Source organism: Octopus sinensis, linkage group LG3 (genome assembly GCF_006345805.1).
Source record: "Octopus sinensis linkage group LG3, ASM634580v1, whole genome shotgun sequence".
Lineage (NCBI taxonomy): Eukaryota > Metazoa > Mollusca > Cephalopoda > Octopoda > Octopodidae > Octopus > Octopus sinensis.
The window spans coordinates 161867374-161887291 of record NC_042999.1 but is presented as its reverse complement, the minus strand read 5'-3'; the positions used below and the strand labels follow the sequence as shown (position 1 = coordinate 161887291).

Genomic DNA, 19918 nt, shown 5'->3' with positions numbered 1-19918 from the left:
CAACAGTTCATGTTACTATACATCAGAGAAACTCCAGACTAGCTCCAGATGAGCCCCAAATAAACTATTGCACTCTGCTTTTGAATTTAATATCTCTTCTCTTGTTCGGGTGGCAAGCTGGTAGAATTGTTAGCATGCTGGGCAAAATGTTTAACACCATTTCATCTGTAGTTACGTTCTGAGTTCAGATTCCACTGAAGTCAACTTTGCCTTTCATCCTTTTGAGGTTGATATAAGTACCAGTTGAGCACTGGAGTTTATATAATCGACTTATTCTATCCCCTGAAATAGCTGGTCTTGTGCTAAAATTTGAAACCAATATTTCTTCTCTCATTTGTTGCTAAAAGAGAGAGAGAGAGAGAGAGAGAGAGTGTGTGTGTGTGTGTGCATTACTTTAGGTCTTCAATGGAATCATAGGCCATTGTGTCATGAGATGTAGTGTATCTCAGGCATTTTAAACCTAGCATGCCCTCCCCACCTTCACATCCGACTACAGGTGATTTCTTACTGAAAGAGAAGAATTAATCATTATGCTGGACTCATATCTTATTTATCAACCTTGAAGGACTGGAAGTTAAAGTTGACCTCAGTGCAATTTGAACTCAGTATATTGAGATTCAGATTAAATACTGCAAGGCATTCTATCCTCTGTTCTAATGACTCTGCAAAATTTCAACATATAAGTATGTGTGTGTGGTGTGTGTGTGTGTGTGTGTGTATTTGTATGCTCATGAATATGTGTGTATAATATGTCTCTCTGTGTATATATACACAAATGAAATGTATATATACACAAATGAAATGAAACTGAGCTCAAAGATGAATGAGGGCATATAAAATAAATTCTTGATTTATTGAAACTTTCTTTGGTACCAACTTTAGATGAGATAACCTCAAGAATCAAGAATTCTCTTAAATTGATGCTATTAAGGAAAACACAGTCTGCTTGTCTTGAAAACAAGAGGGGCTATTGATGTATTTCTGCCTCAAGAAGTCTCATCAGCACAGCAGTTATCCTACTTTATCTTTAGAAAACAAGACTCTTAGATGTATACAACAAAAGAGTAGAATTCATTTATAGCCTGGGTAAGCAATGTCATGTCTATTTTGGAAAATTCTTTATTCTTGTGATTATCTACCCTTCTCATTTGGAGTTTGTAGCAAGCAACTAATCTATCCTCTCTAGAAACAGACATAGTTTCAATAAATCAAGAATTATTTTATACTACCCTTATTCATTCTTGAGCTCAGCAATTTATCTTGTGTGTTATTTAATAATCTTTTATACGTGGAGGCGGAATGGCCCAGTGGTTAGGGCAGCGTACTCGCGGTCATAGGATCGCGGTTTCGATTCCCAGACCGGGCGTTGTGAGTGTTTATTGAGCAAAAACACCTAAAGCTCCACGAGGCTCCGGCAGGGATGGTGGTGATCCCTGCTGTACTCTTTCACCACAACTTTCTCTCACTCTTACTTCCTGTTTCTGTTGTAACTGTATTTCAAGGGGCCGGCCTTGTCACTCTCTGTGTCACGCTGAATATCCCCGAGAACTACGTTAAGGGTACACGTGTCTGTGGAGTGCTCAGCCACTTACACGTTAATTTCACGAGCAGGCTGTTCCGTTGATTCGGATCAACCGGAACCCTCGTCGTTGTAACCGACAGAGTGCTTCAAAAAAAAAATCTTTTATACATTTGTGGTGTGTGTATCAGTAATATACTGGTCAAAATGCAATCATGGTGACTTTCCATTTAAAAACAGTTCTACTACAAAAGAAATCATTACCATCACTCACTCCCTGAAACCTTTTTTTTTTTTTTTTTTTTACCTCACACAGCTTATGAAAACTGAAGGAGAACTACGAAGGGTTGACCGAGAGATAACAAAGCTGCGTCAATCCATTTCAAGAAATGAAGACCGGTAAGCATTTACTCACCTAAATCTGTTTAGTAATTGTTACATTGAAATTTATTAATTTTAAGATATGGGACTTTTTTTTTTTACTAACTAGCAGTATCGCCCGGCATTGCTCGGGTTTGTAAGGGAAATAACTATATAAGCATTTTTAGAGAGTTATAGCCAAAAAATAGCAAAAAAATGCATTAAAATGGAAAAAAAAATGATGGTAAATTTCTTTAAAAATCGTTGACTCATCGTAGACATTTTTAGAGAGTTACTTCCCTATATAATAGCGAAGAAAAAAAAAAATGCATTAAAATGGAAAAAAAATGATGGTTAAATTATTTTTTAAATCGTAGACTCATCGTAGACGCGCGCTAATACCCAGAAGGGCTCGATATGAATCACGACTATAAGATACCCGCTTTGGTTAAACTGCACCGCAAAATGTGGGAGTAGTTAGGAATCTAAATCGTAGGAGACAGACAGCACACAACCTCACTTTTATATATAAAGATATGTTTATGCATTGCGTGTATGATACTGGAGATATGTAAGCTTTTTATAGTTATGTTAATATGTAGTGAATACCAATAAAACGTTGGAAATGAGTCGGTCTCCAAAAATGTGTTGATGGATCCCCGCTCCAACTTGTTTTCAATATTTATTTTGTAATATTGTTGGAGTCATGTTGCTATAAGAACTAAGTGTCTTCCACAGTGCTATGGATTCGTAATTTTCCTTTAAAATATAGCAGATGGATAAGTGTTTCCTGTCTCTCTTTGAAACTTTTCTCACTTTTTTTTGTTTATAGATTCTGTCATACTGCAGGATCAATAAAAAAAAAGTCTTATGTACACATGCATGTGTGTGCACACACATGCATATTTGTGTGCGTGCACCCCGCCCACCCACCCACCCACACACGCACACATAAGGCTTTCTACATTTAGTGAGAAAGTAAAATTGGTAATCTCTGTTCATCACCATCATCATCATCAACTTTTTATGCTTTCAGTTCCATGCTTGCATGTAGTGTTTCACTATTTCTTGCCTTTCTCTGTTATTCTTCTGAGAGATCCAACATCTTGAAGTCAGCTTTCTCCACTTCTACCCATGTCTTCTTTGGTTTTCTGCTTCCATAGTTTCTTTCCAACTTAGATTTTCTGGTATTTCTTTATCTTGCTGTAGCCATCCATATCTTTATATATAAAAGTGAGGTTGTGTGCTGTCTGTCTCCTACGATTTAGATCCCTAACTACTCCCACATTTTGCGGTGCAGTTTAACCAAAACCGGGTATCTTATAGTCGTGATTCATATCGAGCCCTTCTGGGTATTAGCGCGCGTCTATGATGAGTCTACGATTTAAAAAAAAAAATTTAACATAATTTTTCCCATTTTTAATGCATTTTTGGCATATATAAGGGAAGTAACTCTCTAAAAATTTATTATTAAATCTCAGAACGTAAAAAGCTACAGTAACACCCCCCCCTTTGTGGTTAGCCATATTGAGATGGCTATTATACTTTACATCTCTAAAAATGCTTATATAGTTATTTCCCTTACAAACCCGAGCAACGCCGGGCGATACTGCTAGTATATTATATGTCCATAACAACACTGTCATCTCTCTTGCACACTATTTCTGATTCTTTTTACATCCAATTCATCTCTTGGCTCATGTACCATTAACATTATACATCAAGAGGTGCTTGATGGCTTCATTTCTCTCCAACCTTTGCGCATTCTCTGCATTCAGTGACCATGTCTCACTACCATCATATTTACGAAGTCAGTATTTGAATGGGGATTGTCAAATGCTCACTGCTAGAATTATAGTTAAGATACATGTAGGAAAGAGAGAGAAAGAAAGAGAGAGAGAGGGGAGGGTAGAAAGAGAAGGGGGAGAGGAGAGGAAAGAGAGAGAGAGAGGGTAGAAAGAGAAGGAAGAGACGAGAGGAAAGAGAGAGAGAGAGGGTAGAAAGAGAAGGAAGAGACGAGAGGAAAGAGAGAGAGAGAGGGTAGAAAGAGAAGGAAGAGAGAGAGAGAGGAGAGGAAAGAGAGGAGAGGAAAGAGAGAGAGAGAGGGTAGAAAGAGAAGAGAAGGAAGAGAGAGAGAGAGAGTAGAAAGAGAAGGAGAGAGAGAGGGTAGAAAGAGAAGGGAGAGAGGGAGAAAGAGAGGGTAGAAAGAGAGAAGAGAGGAGAGGAAAGAGAGAGAGAGAGGGAGAAAGAGAAGGAGAGAGAGAGGAGAGAGAGAGAGAGAGGGAGAAAGAGAAGGAAGAGAGAGAGAGGAAAGAGAGAGAGAGGGTAGAAAGAGAAGGAAGAGAGGAGAGGAAAGAGAGAGAGAGAGGGTAGAAAGAGAAGGAAGAGAGGAGAGGAAAGAGAGAGAGAGAGAGAGGGTAGAAAGAGAAGGGAGAGAGGGAGAAAGAGAAGGAAGAGAGGAGAGGAAAGAGAGAGAGAGGGTAGAAAGAGAAGGGAGAGAGAGAGGGTAGAAAGAGAAGGAAGAGAGGAGAGGAAAGAGAGAGAGAGGGTAGAAAGAGAAGGAAGAGAGGAGAGGAAAGAGAGAGAGAGAGAGGGGTAGAAAGAGAAGGAAGAGAGGAGAGGAAAGAGAGAGAGAGAGAGGGTAGAAAGAGAAGGAAAAGAGGAGAGGAAAGAGAGAGAGAGAGAGAGGGTAGAAAGAGAAGGAAGAGAGGAGAGGGAAAGAGAGAGAGAGGGAGAAAGAGAGGGGAGAGAGAAAGATCTGGATTTGTTCTATATGCAACAACAGCCGTTCTACATAACTTTACTTCGTCAATTGTGATTGGACATTGAATGAATGTATACAGACTGGTTTCATTATTTTGCACGTATCTCAGACAGGCTTGGCTGGCAGCACTTCCATGCTGTTAGAGCTTCTCAGATTTGCAATGATCCCCACTCTTTCCTGTGTAGTTCTGACAGGCTAAGGATTTCTGGAATTTGTTTTTAGTACCCAAGTTGAAAATCTTCTTGAATAGAATGTTCAGTTGGTTTTGTCAATACCTAAACTCACTTTGAGATTATCATTGTTCTTGCCCACCACTAACCCTTTACAAAATGCAAGGCTTTACATACCACGGACCACATTGCTGACATTGAGATCTGTGAGCATCTAATAATATTCTAGATGCTAGCCACCCAATCTTGCCTTTGCTTGATCTCAGTACTGTAGCTCTGTCAAGAGACAAGTTCACACGCACAAAATTGTGTTTATTTGTTTGTAATAAACATTCATATATATAACATGCATTGACTTTTCTTTAATATTGCAGTGTTTGGTCAAATTTATTATAATTTCTACATAAAATACACTAAAAAAGGGTTCTGTCCCATAAATGAAACAAAAAGCGAATGTGAAAGTAAACTTTCAACTTTACCAGTGTAGGCTGTAAAAGTATTCATTATTCATACTGAAGTATCAACAATATGGAAATCACGTGATTGTGTATGTCTATGATACAAGGTACATACAAACAAATATGACACAAATATGCTTCTTTTAACCTAAGGCTGTGACAAAGAACTTGTCATTATTCTGAGTTTCTGATTTTAAAGAAAATTTGTCAAAGCAAATTTTGCAAAATAACAATCCTGTAATATTAACCCTTTCAATTGATTAGCAAAAGAGTTGAACCAAACATTCATTCATTTATATATATTCAGAGATTATGTGCACTTTGTACTATCATTACACGTACTTCATCATGGTTAAAACTTCAGGACCTGTTAAGTTCTTTAGAACCACTTCTTGTAGTTACAATTCAAGAACAAGAAACAGCATACACAAAGCATGTATATATGTGTGTGTGTGTGTGGAGAGAGAGAGAGAGAGAGAGAAAGAGAGAGAGAAAGCTGCTTGCAGACAAAGATATTGACTTGAGGAACTTTTCATATTTACATACATGTTGTGTGTGTGTGTGTGTGTGGTGTGTGTGTGATATGTTATGTATAAATAGAAATATACACATGCACACACATTCACACAGGTATATATGAGATAAATAGGCTCTTACAAATATTTACACAACAATGGTTCCCCAGGAATTAGAAATTGGTTCTTGTACAACAAGAAGTAAGTTGTGGAACAAAACAAAGGTGGTGGTGGGTGGCAGCAACAGGTTATAATAATACCGATATTATTACTAGTTCCCACCACCACCACCACCACCACCACCACCACTGCTGATTTCTAACATAGGCACAAAGCAATAATAATAATAATAATAATAATAAAAATAATAATAATGATGGTGATTGTAATAATAATAATAATAATAATAATAATGATGATGATGATGATGATGATGATAATAATAGTAATAATAATAATAATAATAATGATAATAATAATAATAATGGTGATTGTAATAATAATAATAATAATGATGATGATGATGATGATGATGATGATAATAATATAATAATAATAATAATAATAATAGTAATAATAATAATAATAATAATAATGATAATAATAATGGTGATTGTAATAATAATTATAATACCAGAACTGATAGTAAAAATAAAAATGACAACAACAATAAAAATAATAATCATTTGTTAGTAATTTCATTATGTGCAACCTTAGCAAACATCTATTGTGGTTATTGTGAGAGACTTACACACAGACCAGTATACACACAAACATCAACACACAATTCAACATTAAGCACAAAGGGAAAAAAATTTTTTCCCAGTGTTGTGTGAATGGCAGAAGATTGGCCAACTGCAGCACCAGTAAGAATACAATGGGTAAATCCAAACTTGTGTTTTATGTATATTTACATATTACATATGTATGTGTGATTTTATTCTCTCTCTCTCTCTCTCTCTCTCTCTCCTCTCTCTCTCCCTCTCTCTCCCCCTCACTCTCTTTCTCTCTCTCTCTCTCCCTCTCTCTCTCTCCCTCTCTTACTCTCTCTCTCACACACACAATCATAAACTGTATATATATATAAAAAAAACAATAAACAAAAACAGTCAGTGAATTTATTTATATCTAATCAACCATTTACGAGAATTATACCCACACACACACACACACACACACACACACACACACACACACAATAATATCACACATATAGATATACTTTGCATAAACGAGTTCTAAAAAAATTCGGTAAAATTGTTCCACGAGTCTTCAATCATTGATAGAACAACTTGAAACGAAACAAACATGTTTAAAGACAGATCAATTGCAGTAGTAGTAGCCATGGAAATTCTACAGTTTTTTTGAAAATTGTAAGATAGAATTGTGTATTTTTCTGAAGTATCTGCTTCTTCAGATGATGTAAAAGTCCAAATAGACAGCAGTGAAGTTGCATTTTCGGCAGAGAACATCTATAGAAGTCATGTTCTTACTTCTTATACTTTGTAAATTGTAATTATTTTCCACTTTATGTCAAGAAGTAAACAGTCTTCAACTTCCATCCCAGGTTGCAATGCTTCATTAGCATCTATTACGTCTAACTGACCATATTGTATTGTGAGTTTTGATTTCAAGATCATCATCATCATCATCATCATTTAGTGTCCGCTTTCCATGCTAGCATGGGTTGGACGGTTCAACTGGGGTCTGGGAAGCCCGAAGGCTGCACCCGGCTCCAGTCTGATCTGGCAGTGTTTCTACAGCTGGATGCTCTTCCTAACGCCAACCACTCCGTGAGTGTAGTGGGTGCTTTTTATGTGCCACCGACACAGGTGCCAGACAAGGCTGGTGAACGGCCACGCTTGGATGGTGTTTTTTTTATGTGCCACGGACACAGGTGCCAGATGAAGCTGGCGAACGGCCACGCTCGGATGGTGTTTTTTACGTGCCACCGGCATGGAGGCCAGGTGAGGCTGGCACAGCCACGATTGGATGGTGTTTGTTACGTGCCACCAGCACGGAGGCCAGTTGAGTTATAAATGTATGGAAATTTGTCCATGAGCTATGAAACAATGAGGACCCTGTCTTTCGTGGGTACTTAAATTTACTCCAAAGGAAGCAAAAGAAAAGACGCAATTATAGTTCTTAATATTTTTACTGAAAGAAGGTGATGAACTAGCCACACAAAATACTTAGCAGTATTTCGTCTGCCTTTATGTTGTAAGTTCAAATTCTTCTGGGGTTGACTTTGCCTATCATCCTTCCAGGTTTGATAAAACAAGTACCAGATGAACCCTGGAGTTGATGTCATTGACCTACCTGCTCTCCCCAAAACTGCTGGCCTTGTGCCAAAATTTGAAACCAATATTTTTACAGAAAGTGACTGATTCTGCATTATTTTCCTTTAAAAAAAAGTCTTCTCAGTCCTGATTAAGGCTGTAGTTGAGGAATCATAACTTTTCCATTCTGGCAAGAATTCAGAAGTTCATTTATAAATCTAAGAGCTTCACGATGGTTACATACAATATTCATGCTACAAATGTTGTAACAGTCAACTGTATGTCTCCAGGTTTCTTGATGTCCTTGTTCATTTTTATTTTTTATTCTATATTATAGGCGCAGGAGTGGCTGTGTGGTAAGTAGCTTGCTAACCAACCACATGGTTCCGGGTTCAGTCCCACTGCGTGGCATCTTGGGCAAGTGTCTTCTGCTATAGCCCCGGGCCGACCAATGCCTTGTGAGTGGATTTGGTAGACGGAAACTGAAAGAAGCCTGTCGTATATATGTGTATATATATATATATATATATATATGTATGTGTGTGTTTGTGTTTGTCCCCCTAGCATTGCTTGACAACCGATGCTGGTGTGTTTACGTCCCCATCACTTAGCGGTTAGGCAAAAGAGACCGATAGAATAAGTACTGGGCTTACAAAGAATAAGTCCCGAGGTTGATTTGCTCGACTAAAGGCAGTGCTCCAGCATGGCCGCAGTCAAGTGACTGAAACAAGTAAAAGAGTAAAAGAGTAAGCTCTTTCTCTCATCTCTTGTAAATACTCATTACATTCTCTTTCTTTCATATTTTCTCTTCTTCTAAGCTGCTACTCCTTGCTCTAGTAATTGGACCCTCAGCTTCTTTCTACACTGTTCCCTTAACCTTCTCATTTTTTCCACCTTTGTTCACCATTCACTACATTCACCTTTATCTTCATATTTTAGCACCTGTCAATCTTCTTTCACACTCTCACAAACTCTTTGATCCTCTGTCTCTATTCTCTTCTTAAAGTCATCTTCTTACACTTTGCAGGTACACCTTGAAACCTTATCACCACCAGCATTTCCTCTCCTTCCAGCAAGCACAGCCATATATCTCCTCTAAAGCAATGTATCTGTTTCTCTCTCTTATATCATGTTTGTCTGTCTTCACTTGGCATAAAGCCAACTCCCTCTCTTTTATACCCCGCCTCCCCACTAATAGATGACCTCATTAGTGTTGGTACCATGAAAAAGCATCCTGTACACTCTGTAAGTGGTTGGCACTAGTGGGGGGACATCCAGCTGTAGAATCTATGCCAAAGCAGGTCTTGGGGTTTGATGCTGTCCTGCAGCTTGTTGGATCTTGTGGAACCATCCAGCTCATGGTAGCATGCAAGATAAACATTAAAAAACAGTGATTTTGTATGCATACCTGTGAATGTGTGTGTGTGTGTGTGTGTGTGTGTGTGTGTGTGTGTGTGTGTGTGTGTGTGTGTGTGTGTGTATACAGATATGAAACAATGATGAAAGTGGTTTTAGTCATGTTGGGAACTATTCTTTACAGAAATAGAAGTTGAGATTAAAAAGCAATAATCGTATGTGTGTGTGCATAAACATATCGTAACACTATGGCACATAGATGTTAAATGATGGTGATGACATGAATATATATATATATCTCCATCATCATCATTTAATGTCTGCTCTCCATGTTGACATGGGTTGGATGGTTTGCCAGGAAGTGGGCAACTGGAGAGCAACCTGGGCTCCATTTATCTGTTTTGGCATGGTTTCTATGGCTGGATGCTCTTTCTAATGCCAACTACTTTACAGAGTTTTTAATGTAACACTTTACAGATGCTTTAATGTGATGTTGGCACAAGTGCTTTTATATAGCATCAATATGAGTGATCTTACACGGCTCCAGCATCTATCAGCTCACAAGTGTAGAATGTTTCAGCTGATATAAGGATGTAGAAGATATGCTTGTATGGATGGATGACCATGATTTTACTTAGCTTGACATGTCTCCTCAACTACAGCAAACTGCTAGCAATCTCAGTTCCTTGTCATCTCCTCTGTGAGGCCCAACATCTGAAGATGTTTTCTCACCAGTTTGTCCTAAATCTTGGGTCTACTCTTTCACCTGTCTCGTCCGTAGTCAGAGATCAGTACTTCTTGGTGCACCTTTCCTCACCCATACACATCACATGACCGTACCAGCTGGGTCTTCTATCTTGCACACTACTTCTGATTCCTTGTATACCCCATTTTTCTCTCTAATCACTTACTCTTTGTTGTACATGTACACTGACATTACCCATCCAGTGGAGCATGCTGACTTCATTTCTTTCAAGCCTTCACGTATCCTCATTGGTCACAGCCCATGTCTCACTGCTGTGTAGCATAACTGTTTGTACATAGGCATTATACAATCTTCCTTTCACTCAGAGAGAGAGGCCTTTTGTTACAAACAAAGGCACTAGCTCCCTGAACTTTGCCTAGCTTATTCTTATTCTAGCAACTGTGCTTTCAGAATTAACTCCTCCACTGCTAACTTGGTTGTCTAAGTAATGGAAACTCTTTCTCTCTCTTTTACTCTTTTACTTGTTTCAGTCATTTGACTGCGGCCATGCTGGAGCACTGCCTTTAGTCGAGCAAATCGACCCCGGGACTTATTCTTTGTAAGCCCAGTACTTATTCTATCGGTCTCTTTTGCCGAACCGCTAAGTAACAGGGACATAAACACACCAGCATCAGTTGTCAAGCAATGCTAGGGGGACAAACACAGACACATACACACACACACACATACATATAAATATATATACATATATACGACGGGCTTCTTTCAGTTTCCGTCTATCAAATCCACTCACAAGGCATTGGTCGGCCCGGGGCTATAGCAGAAGACACTTGCCCAAGATGCCACACAGTGGGACTGAACCCGGAACCATGTGGTTGGTTAGCAAGCTACTTACCACACAGCCACTCCTGCGCCTAAACTGTCTACTACTTCTAAGGATTCCTTCCTCCCCAACAATTGAAGGAGTCCATTTTCTGTACATTCCTAGTGTTTAATGCACCTGCACACCTGTACACCTGCATACCTGTTCACCTGCTACACACAAAGACTACTGCCTCTTTTAACCTTTCTGTGATACTTGTTGCACCTCTTATATGTCCATGACTTGCACTGGGTACACCATATGGAGTTCCTACATACACACATATCAAGCAGAGCAATCTCCCTAAAGGGATCAGTGATTTGTCTGTTTTCCTACTTACTAGGGACTTTGATCTTTGCCAAATTAACTCTAAGGCTCTTTGCTTCCAGGCATGGCTTTCACACTTGAAATTTCTCCCTAGTTCTGGCAGTGATTATAGTATAGAGAACCTCCTAAGGGCAACCTGTCTTAAATTACTCTTTTGTGGCCTGGAGGACTATGATAAATAAGTGGGTACTGAGAACACACACAAACATATATATTTGTATAAACATACATAACACACATGCATACATATTTATTGATGCACAGATACATACACACACTCACACATATATGTATCCACACATACATACATGTTGACTAATTTCAACTTCTTAAAGGTAATATTGCGTAGTGCTGATACAAATTTAAACCTATGACAAATCCTTTTTAAGTAAACAGGTAATTTTAACTTGCAGTCATTTCCTAGCTTGCCTCAGGTGTCCTTATCTATATGTTTTGGTAAAAGTAATTACACAACTTCTCCTATATCCTGTTATGAGTCTGCATGTGACATGTTTTTAATTATTACTAGATAGGGAGTGTGGTGTTGCAGCTTATTGTGGTGTTGTATGGTGGAGTATTACGTAGTGTGCTGAAAGATTAGCCAGTAATGACATGCATGTTCCTTGCCAGCAAATGAATAAGAAGCATTCCTCACCATATCCTGGAAAACCTAAACATTCTCGCCCATCTGCCCTCAATCATTTGACCACACTTGACCATTCACACCATTGATATATCAGCAAGCCTAGTGATTAATTTTCTGAACTCTATGCATGTGTTATCTAGAAAAGTGTTGCTCAGACAATGAAAAGATAGTAAAGAGGAATAATTTCTCTCCTATCTAATTAGGGAGACATGACACTTTTAATTACCTCCCCTCTTATGAACTATTTCCTGTTTTTTTTTTTTTTGCCAAAGTCTCTCTCACCCCTTTGCCACCTGCACATACCTTAAACCTCATTCTATTATTTGTGGCCTCAGGCTAGATGCTTATTATAGGATCGTTATCAGAGGATTCAACCCCAATGTCTCTTTCTCTCCTCCTACTCCTCCTACATATTTTACCTGTGCTTGGAAGATTCTTGGCTAGTGATGGTGTGGGTGGGTAAGGAAAAGAAAAATAGAAATGCAAATGAGATGAAAATGTGACAATTTTAGTATTTGCTTTTTAAAATAGTTTAACCCTTTAGCAATCAGATTACTCTGTCAAATGTAAAACCTGTTTAATCACATTATTTAAAATTAATTGTACAGCATCTTGTAACTCTGGGATATTGATGATGTCCCTGTTTATTTTTAGAATGACTTTGTAGGGTAGGTGTGAGAGGTCAGAGCTGGCTGGTTTGAGCATAAAACAGGAAAACAATTTTGGCCTGATATGGCCGGTTTAAACACTAAAGGGTTAAACATGTTTCTCATACTTTTCATTTGGAGATAGATTGTATATGAACATCTGAAGAGAACTTTTATCAAACACACAACGTTTATTAAAACAGTCTGATTCTGTCAAATTCACATTATTTATCAAATTTATAACGTTTGTCATGCACACACAGCATCTTTTAAATTAACAACAATTATTATACTCTTTTACTTGTTTCAGTCATTTGACTGCGGCCATGCTGGAGCACCACCTTTAGTCGAGCAAATCGACCCCGGGACTTATTCTTTGTAAGCCCAGTACTTATTCTATCGGTCTCTTTTGCTGAACCGCTAAGTGACGGGGACATAAACACACCAGCATCGGTTGTCAAGCAATGCTAGGGGGACAAACACAGACACACAAACACACACACACACACACACATATATATATATATATATACATATATACGACAGGCTTCTTTCAGTTTCCGTCTACCAAATCCACTCACAAGGCATTGGTCGGCCCGGGGCTATAGCAGAAGACACTTGCCCAAGATGCCACGCAGTGGGACTGAACCCGGAACCATGTGGTTGGTTAGCAAGCTACTTACCACACAGCCATTCCTGCGCCTATTATGTAACATTTATCAAATTTGTTTTATCAGTTATTACTGAATCATAATTTTCATCCTCTTTTTATTTTCTCCACTTCATGTCTCCATTAGCAACCCACTGGAAGAGACTGAAGACAATTGGCACAGGAAGTTTCTCACTGTTAGTGTTGTCACAAGCTGCATTTTATGGGCATTACCTACACCTAAAATTATATGTAACATTAATCTTAATTCACAGTCATGCTTTTCCTACCTTTTTGTTAAGACCTAAAACGTATAACATGCAAATTGATTAAGTCAAGAGGGAGAAACAGAAGAAGAAAATGATTGAAAAGACAAAGTTATGATAACAACATTAATGATGATGATTAAAAATGATGAAAAAGAAAAGATTGATGGGAAAGAAGACGATGATCTCTTATGATAAAAGGCAGATTTTCTCTGCCTCCCAAACCGTTCGTTTTTTATACAATTGTACAATATAGAATTTCTTCAATTGGAATTTACCTATCATTTTTCCAAGTAGATTCCATTGGGTCATGGCATGTAAAGTTTTTTCAATTTCACCCCCAATTAAGCAAAAATTCGAGAAAACTCAATATTTTACGATTTCCCTCTTTCATTTCAAGTGCTTCACTCCTACCATTACCACTACACTTTCTCCTCCTTTCTCTTTGAAAGTGTGCAACAATTAAAGTGAAAGTATTTATATAAAAGGGATGAGCAATTAATACTGGTCATCCTTTTTGCTAGAGGAAGATCCGCTATTGTCTTATATGCTACACCACTGGTTTTCAATTCATATTAATCAAATTAATATTCAATTTTTCACCCTTATTATGTGTGTGTATTAGCAATTCGTATAAAATTGCATCAATGACTTGAACTTGAATAAGTGGTTTCACATAAATGGGGATACATTAAAAAGGTTTGTTGTTATTATTATTACTGTTTGACTATTGTAATCACGTTTGTTGGTTCCTCGTAAATGAATAAAAACATGATGATGATGGTGGTGAAAAAGAAGTGAGAGGAGGAGGTCAAAAACAAGTAGAGTAGTAAGTCAAAACTGCTACATTTTTCATATTCATGTAGCTCGTTAATAATGTTCTTTTGTTGTTAAGGCAACAAGCTGGCAGAAACATTAGCACGCCGGGCGAAATGCTTAGTGGTATTTCACCTGTCTTTACATTCTGAGTTCAAATTCCACTGAGGTTCACTTTGCCTCTCATCCTCTCAGGTTCAATAAAAAATTTTGGGCCTTGTACCTAGAGTCATCATCATCATCATCATTGTTTAACATCTGCTTTCCATGCTGGCATGGGTTGGACAGTTCGACTGAGGGATGGCAAGGCAGAAGGCTGCACCAGCTTGTCTGATATGGCAAAGTTTCTACAGCTGGATGCCCTTCATGATACCGACCAATCCAAGAGTGTAGTGGGTGCTTTTACATGTCACTGGCACGAGGGCCAGTTAGGCGGTACTGGCATCGGCCATGCTCAAATGGTGCTTTATACGTGCCACCTGCACAGGAGTCAGTCCAGCGGAACTGGCAATGACCACACTCGAATGGTGCTTTTTATGTGCCACCAGCATGGGAGCCAGTCAGTGGCCCTGTCAATGACCATGCTCAAATGGTGCTTTTAACAATCCACTGGAACAGGTGCCAATCAGGCAGTACTGTCATTGAGTATGACAATGATTTTACTTGCCTCAACAGGACTTCGTAAACGTAGTTTATTGTCCAATGATTGAAAGGTACTCTTAAATAGGCTAGTTATACAGCACTGGCATAGGCCACGGTTATGGTCTCACTTGGCTTGCCAGGTCTTCTCAAGCACAGCACATCTCCAAAGGTCTCAGTCACTTGTCATTGCCTTGGTGAGACCCAATGTCCGAAGGCCGTGCTTCAACCCTTCATCCCAGGTCTTCCTGGGTCTACTTCTTCCACAGGTTCCCTCAAATGCTAGGGTGTGACACTTTCACACAGCTGTCCTCATCTGTTCACAACACATGACCATACCAGCATAGCTTTCTTGCACACCACATCTGATGCTTCTTAAATCCAACTTTTTTCTCAGAGTGCTTACACTCTCGTGTATGCACACTGACATTACACATCCATCAGAGCATACTGGCGTCATTCCTTGCAAGCTTACGCATGTCCTCGGCAATCATGGCCCATGTTTCTCTGCCATGTAGCATGGCTGCTCACACACATGCGTCATGCAGTCTACCTCTCACTCTGAACAAGAGGCCCTTTGTCACCAGCATAGGTAGGAGCTCTTTGAACATTGCCTACACTATTCTTATTCTCACAGCTACACTTTCTGAGCATACACCCCCGCTACTGACTTGGTCACCTAGGTAATAGAAGCTATCAACTACTTGTAGTTTTACCCTCTGGAATGTGACGGAAGCTGTTCTCTGCACATTTTCAGTGTTTATTGCTCCTGAGCATTTGCCCCACACAAAAACTATCTTCCAGTTAGCCTTCCTTTCATATTGCTGCACCTCTTATGTGTCCATAGCTTACACTGGGTACATCTTATGGAGTTTCTACCTACGCCTTTTCTACAGATCAAGCAGAGTCATCTACTTGAAGGGATTTGTGGTTTGCCTGCCTTCCTACTTATTAGGACTTTGGTTTTAGCTAGGTTGACTCTAAGGCCCTTCGATTCTAATCCTTGCTTCCACACCTGAAACTTCTCCTCCAGTTCTGCTAGTGACTCAGTAATTAGAGCAAGGTCATCAGAGTAGAAAAGAATATTCTTTTGTTGTTAAATAATATTGGCAGGGGTGGAGACCAAGTGCTTATAGTTGATAAAATGTATTTTCTAAGACCATTTGCTGATTCACAAGTTCTGCAAGACTTAAAATATAAGGGTTGTAAATTTCTGTAATTACTACCACTTTTTATCACTGCTAGCACCATTTTCATTTTAATATCTGTTTCAACAATGCAGTGAATCTGTCTTAAACATACCCTCTTGATTAGGTGTTATCAGGGAAGCATATGTATAAATAACTTATACAAAGGCGCAGGAGTGGCTGTGTGGTAAGTAGCTTGTTTACCAACCACATGGTTCCGGGTTCAGACCTACTGCGTGGCACCTTGGGCAAGTGTCTTCTATGGCCTCGGGCAGACCAAAGCCTTGTGAGTGGATTTGATAGACGGAAACTGAAAGAAGCCTGTCGTATATATATATACATGTGTTTGTGTGTCTGTGTTTGTCCCCCTAGCATTGCTTGACAACCGATGCTGGTGTGTTTACGTCCCCGTTACTTAGCAGTTCGGCAAAAGAGACCGATTGAATAAGTACTGGGCTTACAAAAGAATAAGTCCTGGGGTCGAGTTGCTCGATTAAAGGCGGTGCTCCAGTATGGCCGCAGTCAAATGACTGAAACAAGTAAAAGAGTAAAAGAGTAAAGGAAAATGCTCAAAATGATTGAACCTCCAACTCAAATTGACCATGTGATATTAAACAGAATACATATCCTGCATACTTGTATCTGTCAAGATATTGACTCTAATGTGATACCAGATCCTCTTAGAAAAGAGTTCATAATGGTTTATGATAGCCACTTATGGAAATATTTAATCATCAAAGTTCCAGTATTTGACTATTTAATATACATGTCCATGTGAGTACGGTACCTCTCATCAGATCTCCAGGAATCAAACTTTCTTCAATATGGATAAACTCACACCCTCACTTTCACCTTCACTTTCTGGAAAACTAAGAGGTTTTGAAATAATTTTTTAAAAACCTGATATATGACTGTGCAATACTAATAGAACTTTTAGAAACCAATTTGTTATCTAAATCTCATTTTTATAGAACTTTCCATGATGTTTCACGAATGTGTAACATCACCCCCTTTGATGTTTGGGGATCTCAGATGTTTTTTCAGCTGATGAGTACGGGTCACTTATATTTACTGCAATTTTTGTAGCCTTATTAAAGATGTCTTCGTACGAAACAATTGTACCGATATATTGATCCATTCTTGTTGCTTTTTTTCTTATCCATGGATAGATATTTGTTGTTTATCTTATGAATTAACATTTATGCTTATGTTTTTACACAGGAATCAGAGTGTTGTAAAATCAGTGCAGGAAAAACTTAGCAACCTTGAGACATACAAAAGCCAGCTGAAAGCATCTGAGAAAGCTATAGGACAGCAGAAAAACCAGAGACATGCTCATAAGAAACTGACTATATTCTGATTGCCATATTTAATTCTGAAGAGAAACAGTTACATCTATCTGAAAGTTCTTTTACAAAACTAAATATTTATGGATATGGAACACAAGTCTTAATATTTTTCATTTTTACTTCTTTTTTTAAAATAGTAAATATAATTTTTAATCATTTATTTTTATCACATTTTTTTAAGAATTTCAATTCAAAAAACTTTTTCGTTTTGTTTTTTTTAAAATACATATATTTTGGGGCTAGCAAATAATAATATAACATTATTTAATTTTATCCTAAATTCTAAGTTCAAATCCTGCCTGGATTGACTCTGTCAAGTTTTCCTTGAGATTAATAAAAGGAACAGTAATAATACACTGGCATTAGTTCAAATGACTCCTCATGTGATATCGTACGTAGTGAAAGATATCAGTTATATTTTGGAAAATAAGAAGAAAACATTTCAAGTCTCTCTTAATACTCTTATTTGGTTAGTTGAGGAAAGAAATTCTGTAGATGAAACAAAAGTAAGAAAAAGATGCTGAACAACCGATATTGTGATTGCTATTGATGATGATGATGATGATGATGGTCATCATGTGTGTGATGTTGATGATGCTGTATTTTATTATTTTAATGTTTCTTTTTGGCTAATTATTGTAGGGTTGGATATAGTTGATTGAAACCCTACTCCAGAACTACAAAATATTGAATTGGCCCTTGCAGTTCTTGAAGTACAAAACAGAAAATGAAACTAAATACTTCTAAAGGCTTCTAATCTTGTGCTCTGTCGGCTCAGCTTCTTCTCTACCACATCCACCATCATATAAACAATTCCTGTCTTGTGTTTGTAAAACAGACACATTTAATAATTCAAATAAATTCGTTTGCTTTGATAATTACTGGGAGGAAAGGAGGGGGTAATTCATTGTTTGGATGAGACACCTAGGTTGCCACAGAAACACCAAGAAGCAATTCAAATAAATCTCAGATGACCAAAAAAAGCTACACGTGATGACATGTTAGCTGTTCATATCCTGATACTGAATTGTGTCAATGACCAGTCCACTTCACTGTAGGGTGGAATAATTGAGATGTTGCTAGTGGCTGCAATATGAAAAGTGATTTGCTAAGGTACAATCTTGTGAGTTTTAGCTACAAGATAGACTTGACTGAATGCTTTACTTTGAAGGTTCATCCAATCCTCTAACTCTAATTGAAAGAGTCATTGAAGTAAAAGGTTTTTTTAAGAAAGTGACACTCAAAATGTTTGTAAAGATTTGTTTATATATATATAAAAAGGACACATGTATTTCATACTTTGACCAAGTTAAATGCTTTTATATATTTACTATTTATTAATAAGCTTCTTTTTGTTTTTGTATACTGTTTATTAATGTATGTCATTTGCATGTGTTTATTAACACATGTCATCAACTTGTATCGTTAACAAATGTTAATTGAGTCTCTTTGTTAACATAACTCCATTGTATCATAACTGCTTCACCGAAAGCATTAAATCATAAAGAAATGTAAAAAAAAAAATAACTAAAATAAAAATAAATATGAAATTTTTCCTGATAAATCTTTCATTATTTCAGTATACCTAGGTTTGCTCTCAGAATCTTAAAAATGGTAGTACAAAGGCAGGTGCAATTTCACTCACCTTGACAGAGTTTGTTCTCTCTCATTCATTTGTTTCATTTATTCACTTACACCATTTCACTGAAAATGCACTCCTGGATCTGTACAAATGGCTAAGAGTTAATTTTTTTTACCTTTTATGTCATTTGGAAATTGACCAGAGGTAGGTAAGATTTCTAATGAACCTATTCAATGAAGTAATGGTACTCTTAGGCAGTATGTACATCACTTGCTCTTGTTTCCCACATCATGACTCCTTCGTATTCCCCTCTATACTGAAGATCAGAACAAATGCTGAATGTCTGGATTTGATACTTACTAATGGTTATTAATGTCTATGTATATTATATGTATAATGTATATTAATGTATATCCGAACGTGGCCGTTGCCAGCGCTGCCCCGACGGGCCTCTGTGCCAGTGGCACGTAAAAAGCACCATCCGATCGTGGCTGTTGCCAGCCTGGCCTGGCCCCCGTGCCGGTGGCACATAAAAAGCACCATCTGACCGTGGCCGTTTGCCAGCCCCGTCTGGCACATAAAAAGCACCCACTATACTCACGGAGTGGTTGGCGTTAGGAAGGGCATCCAACCGTAGAAACATTGCCAGATCAGACTGGGCCTGGTGCAGCCTCCTGGCTTCCCAGACCCCAGTTGAACCGTCCAACCAATGCTAGCATGGAAAGCAGATGCTAAATGATGATGATGATGTCTCAGTTCATCTGAATGTTAGAAATAAAGGACAAAAGTTTAAATAGGAAAAAATTATCTGCTGTAGATTA

At 38.1% G+C, this 19918-nt stretch overlaps 1 protein-coding gene across 1 annotated transcript in view; it reads left to right on the top strand.

The window, feature by feature from the left end:
* The window catches only part of LOC115209582 (zinc finger CCCH-type with G patch domain-containing protein), a 231482-nt gene extending 212411 nt beyond the window's left edge, over positions 1 to 19071 (top strand). The window contains exons 10-11 of the mRNA XM_029778020.2: positions 1836 to 1918; positions 17388 to 19071. Coding sequence (XP_029633880.1) covers positions 1836 to 1918; positions 17388 to 17526 — 222 coding nt within the window. The 3' untranslated portion in view covers positions 17527 to 19071. The remainder of the gene's footprint in view (positions 1 to 1835; positions 1919 to 17387) is intronic.
* Positions 19072 to 19918: the final 847 nt, after the last annotated feature.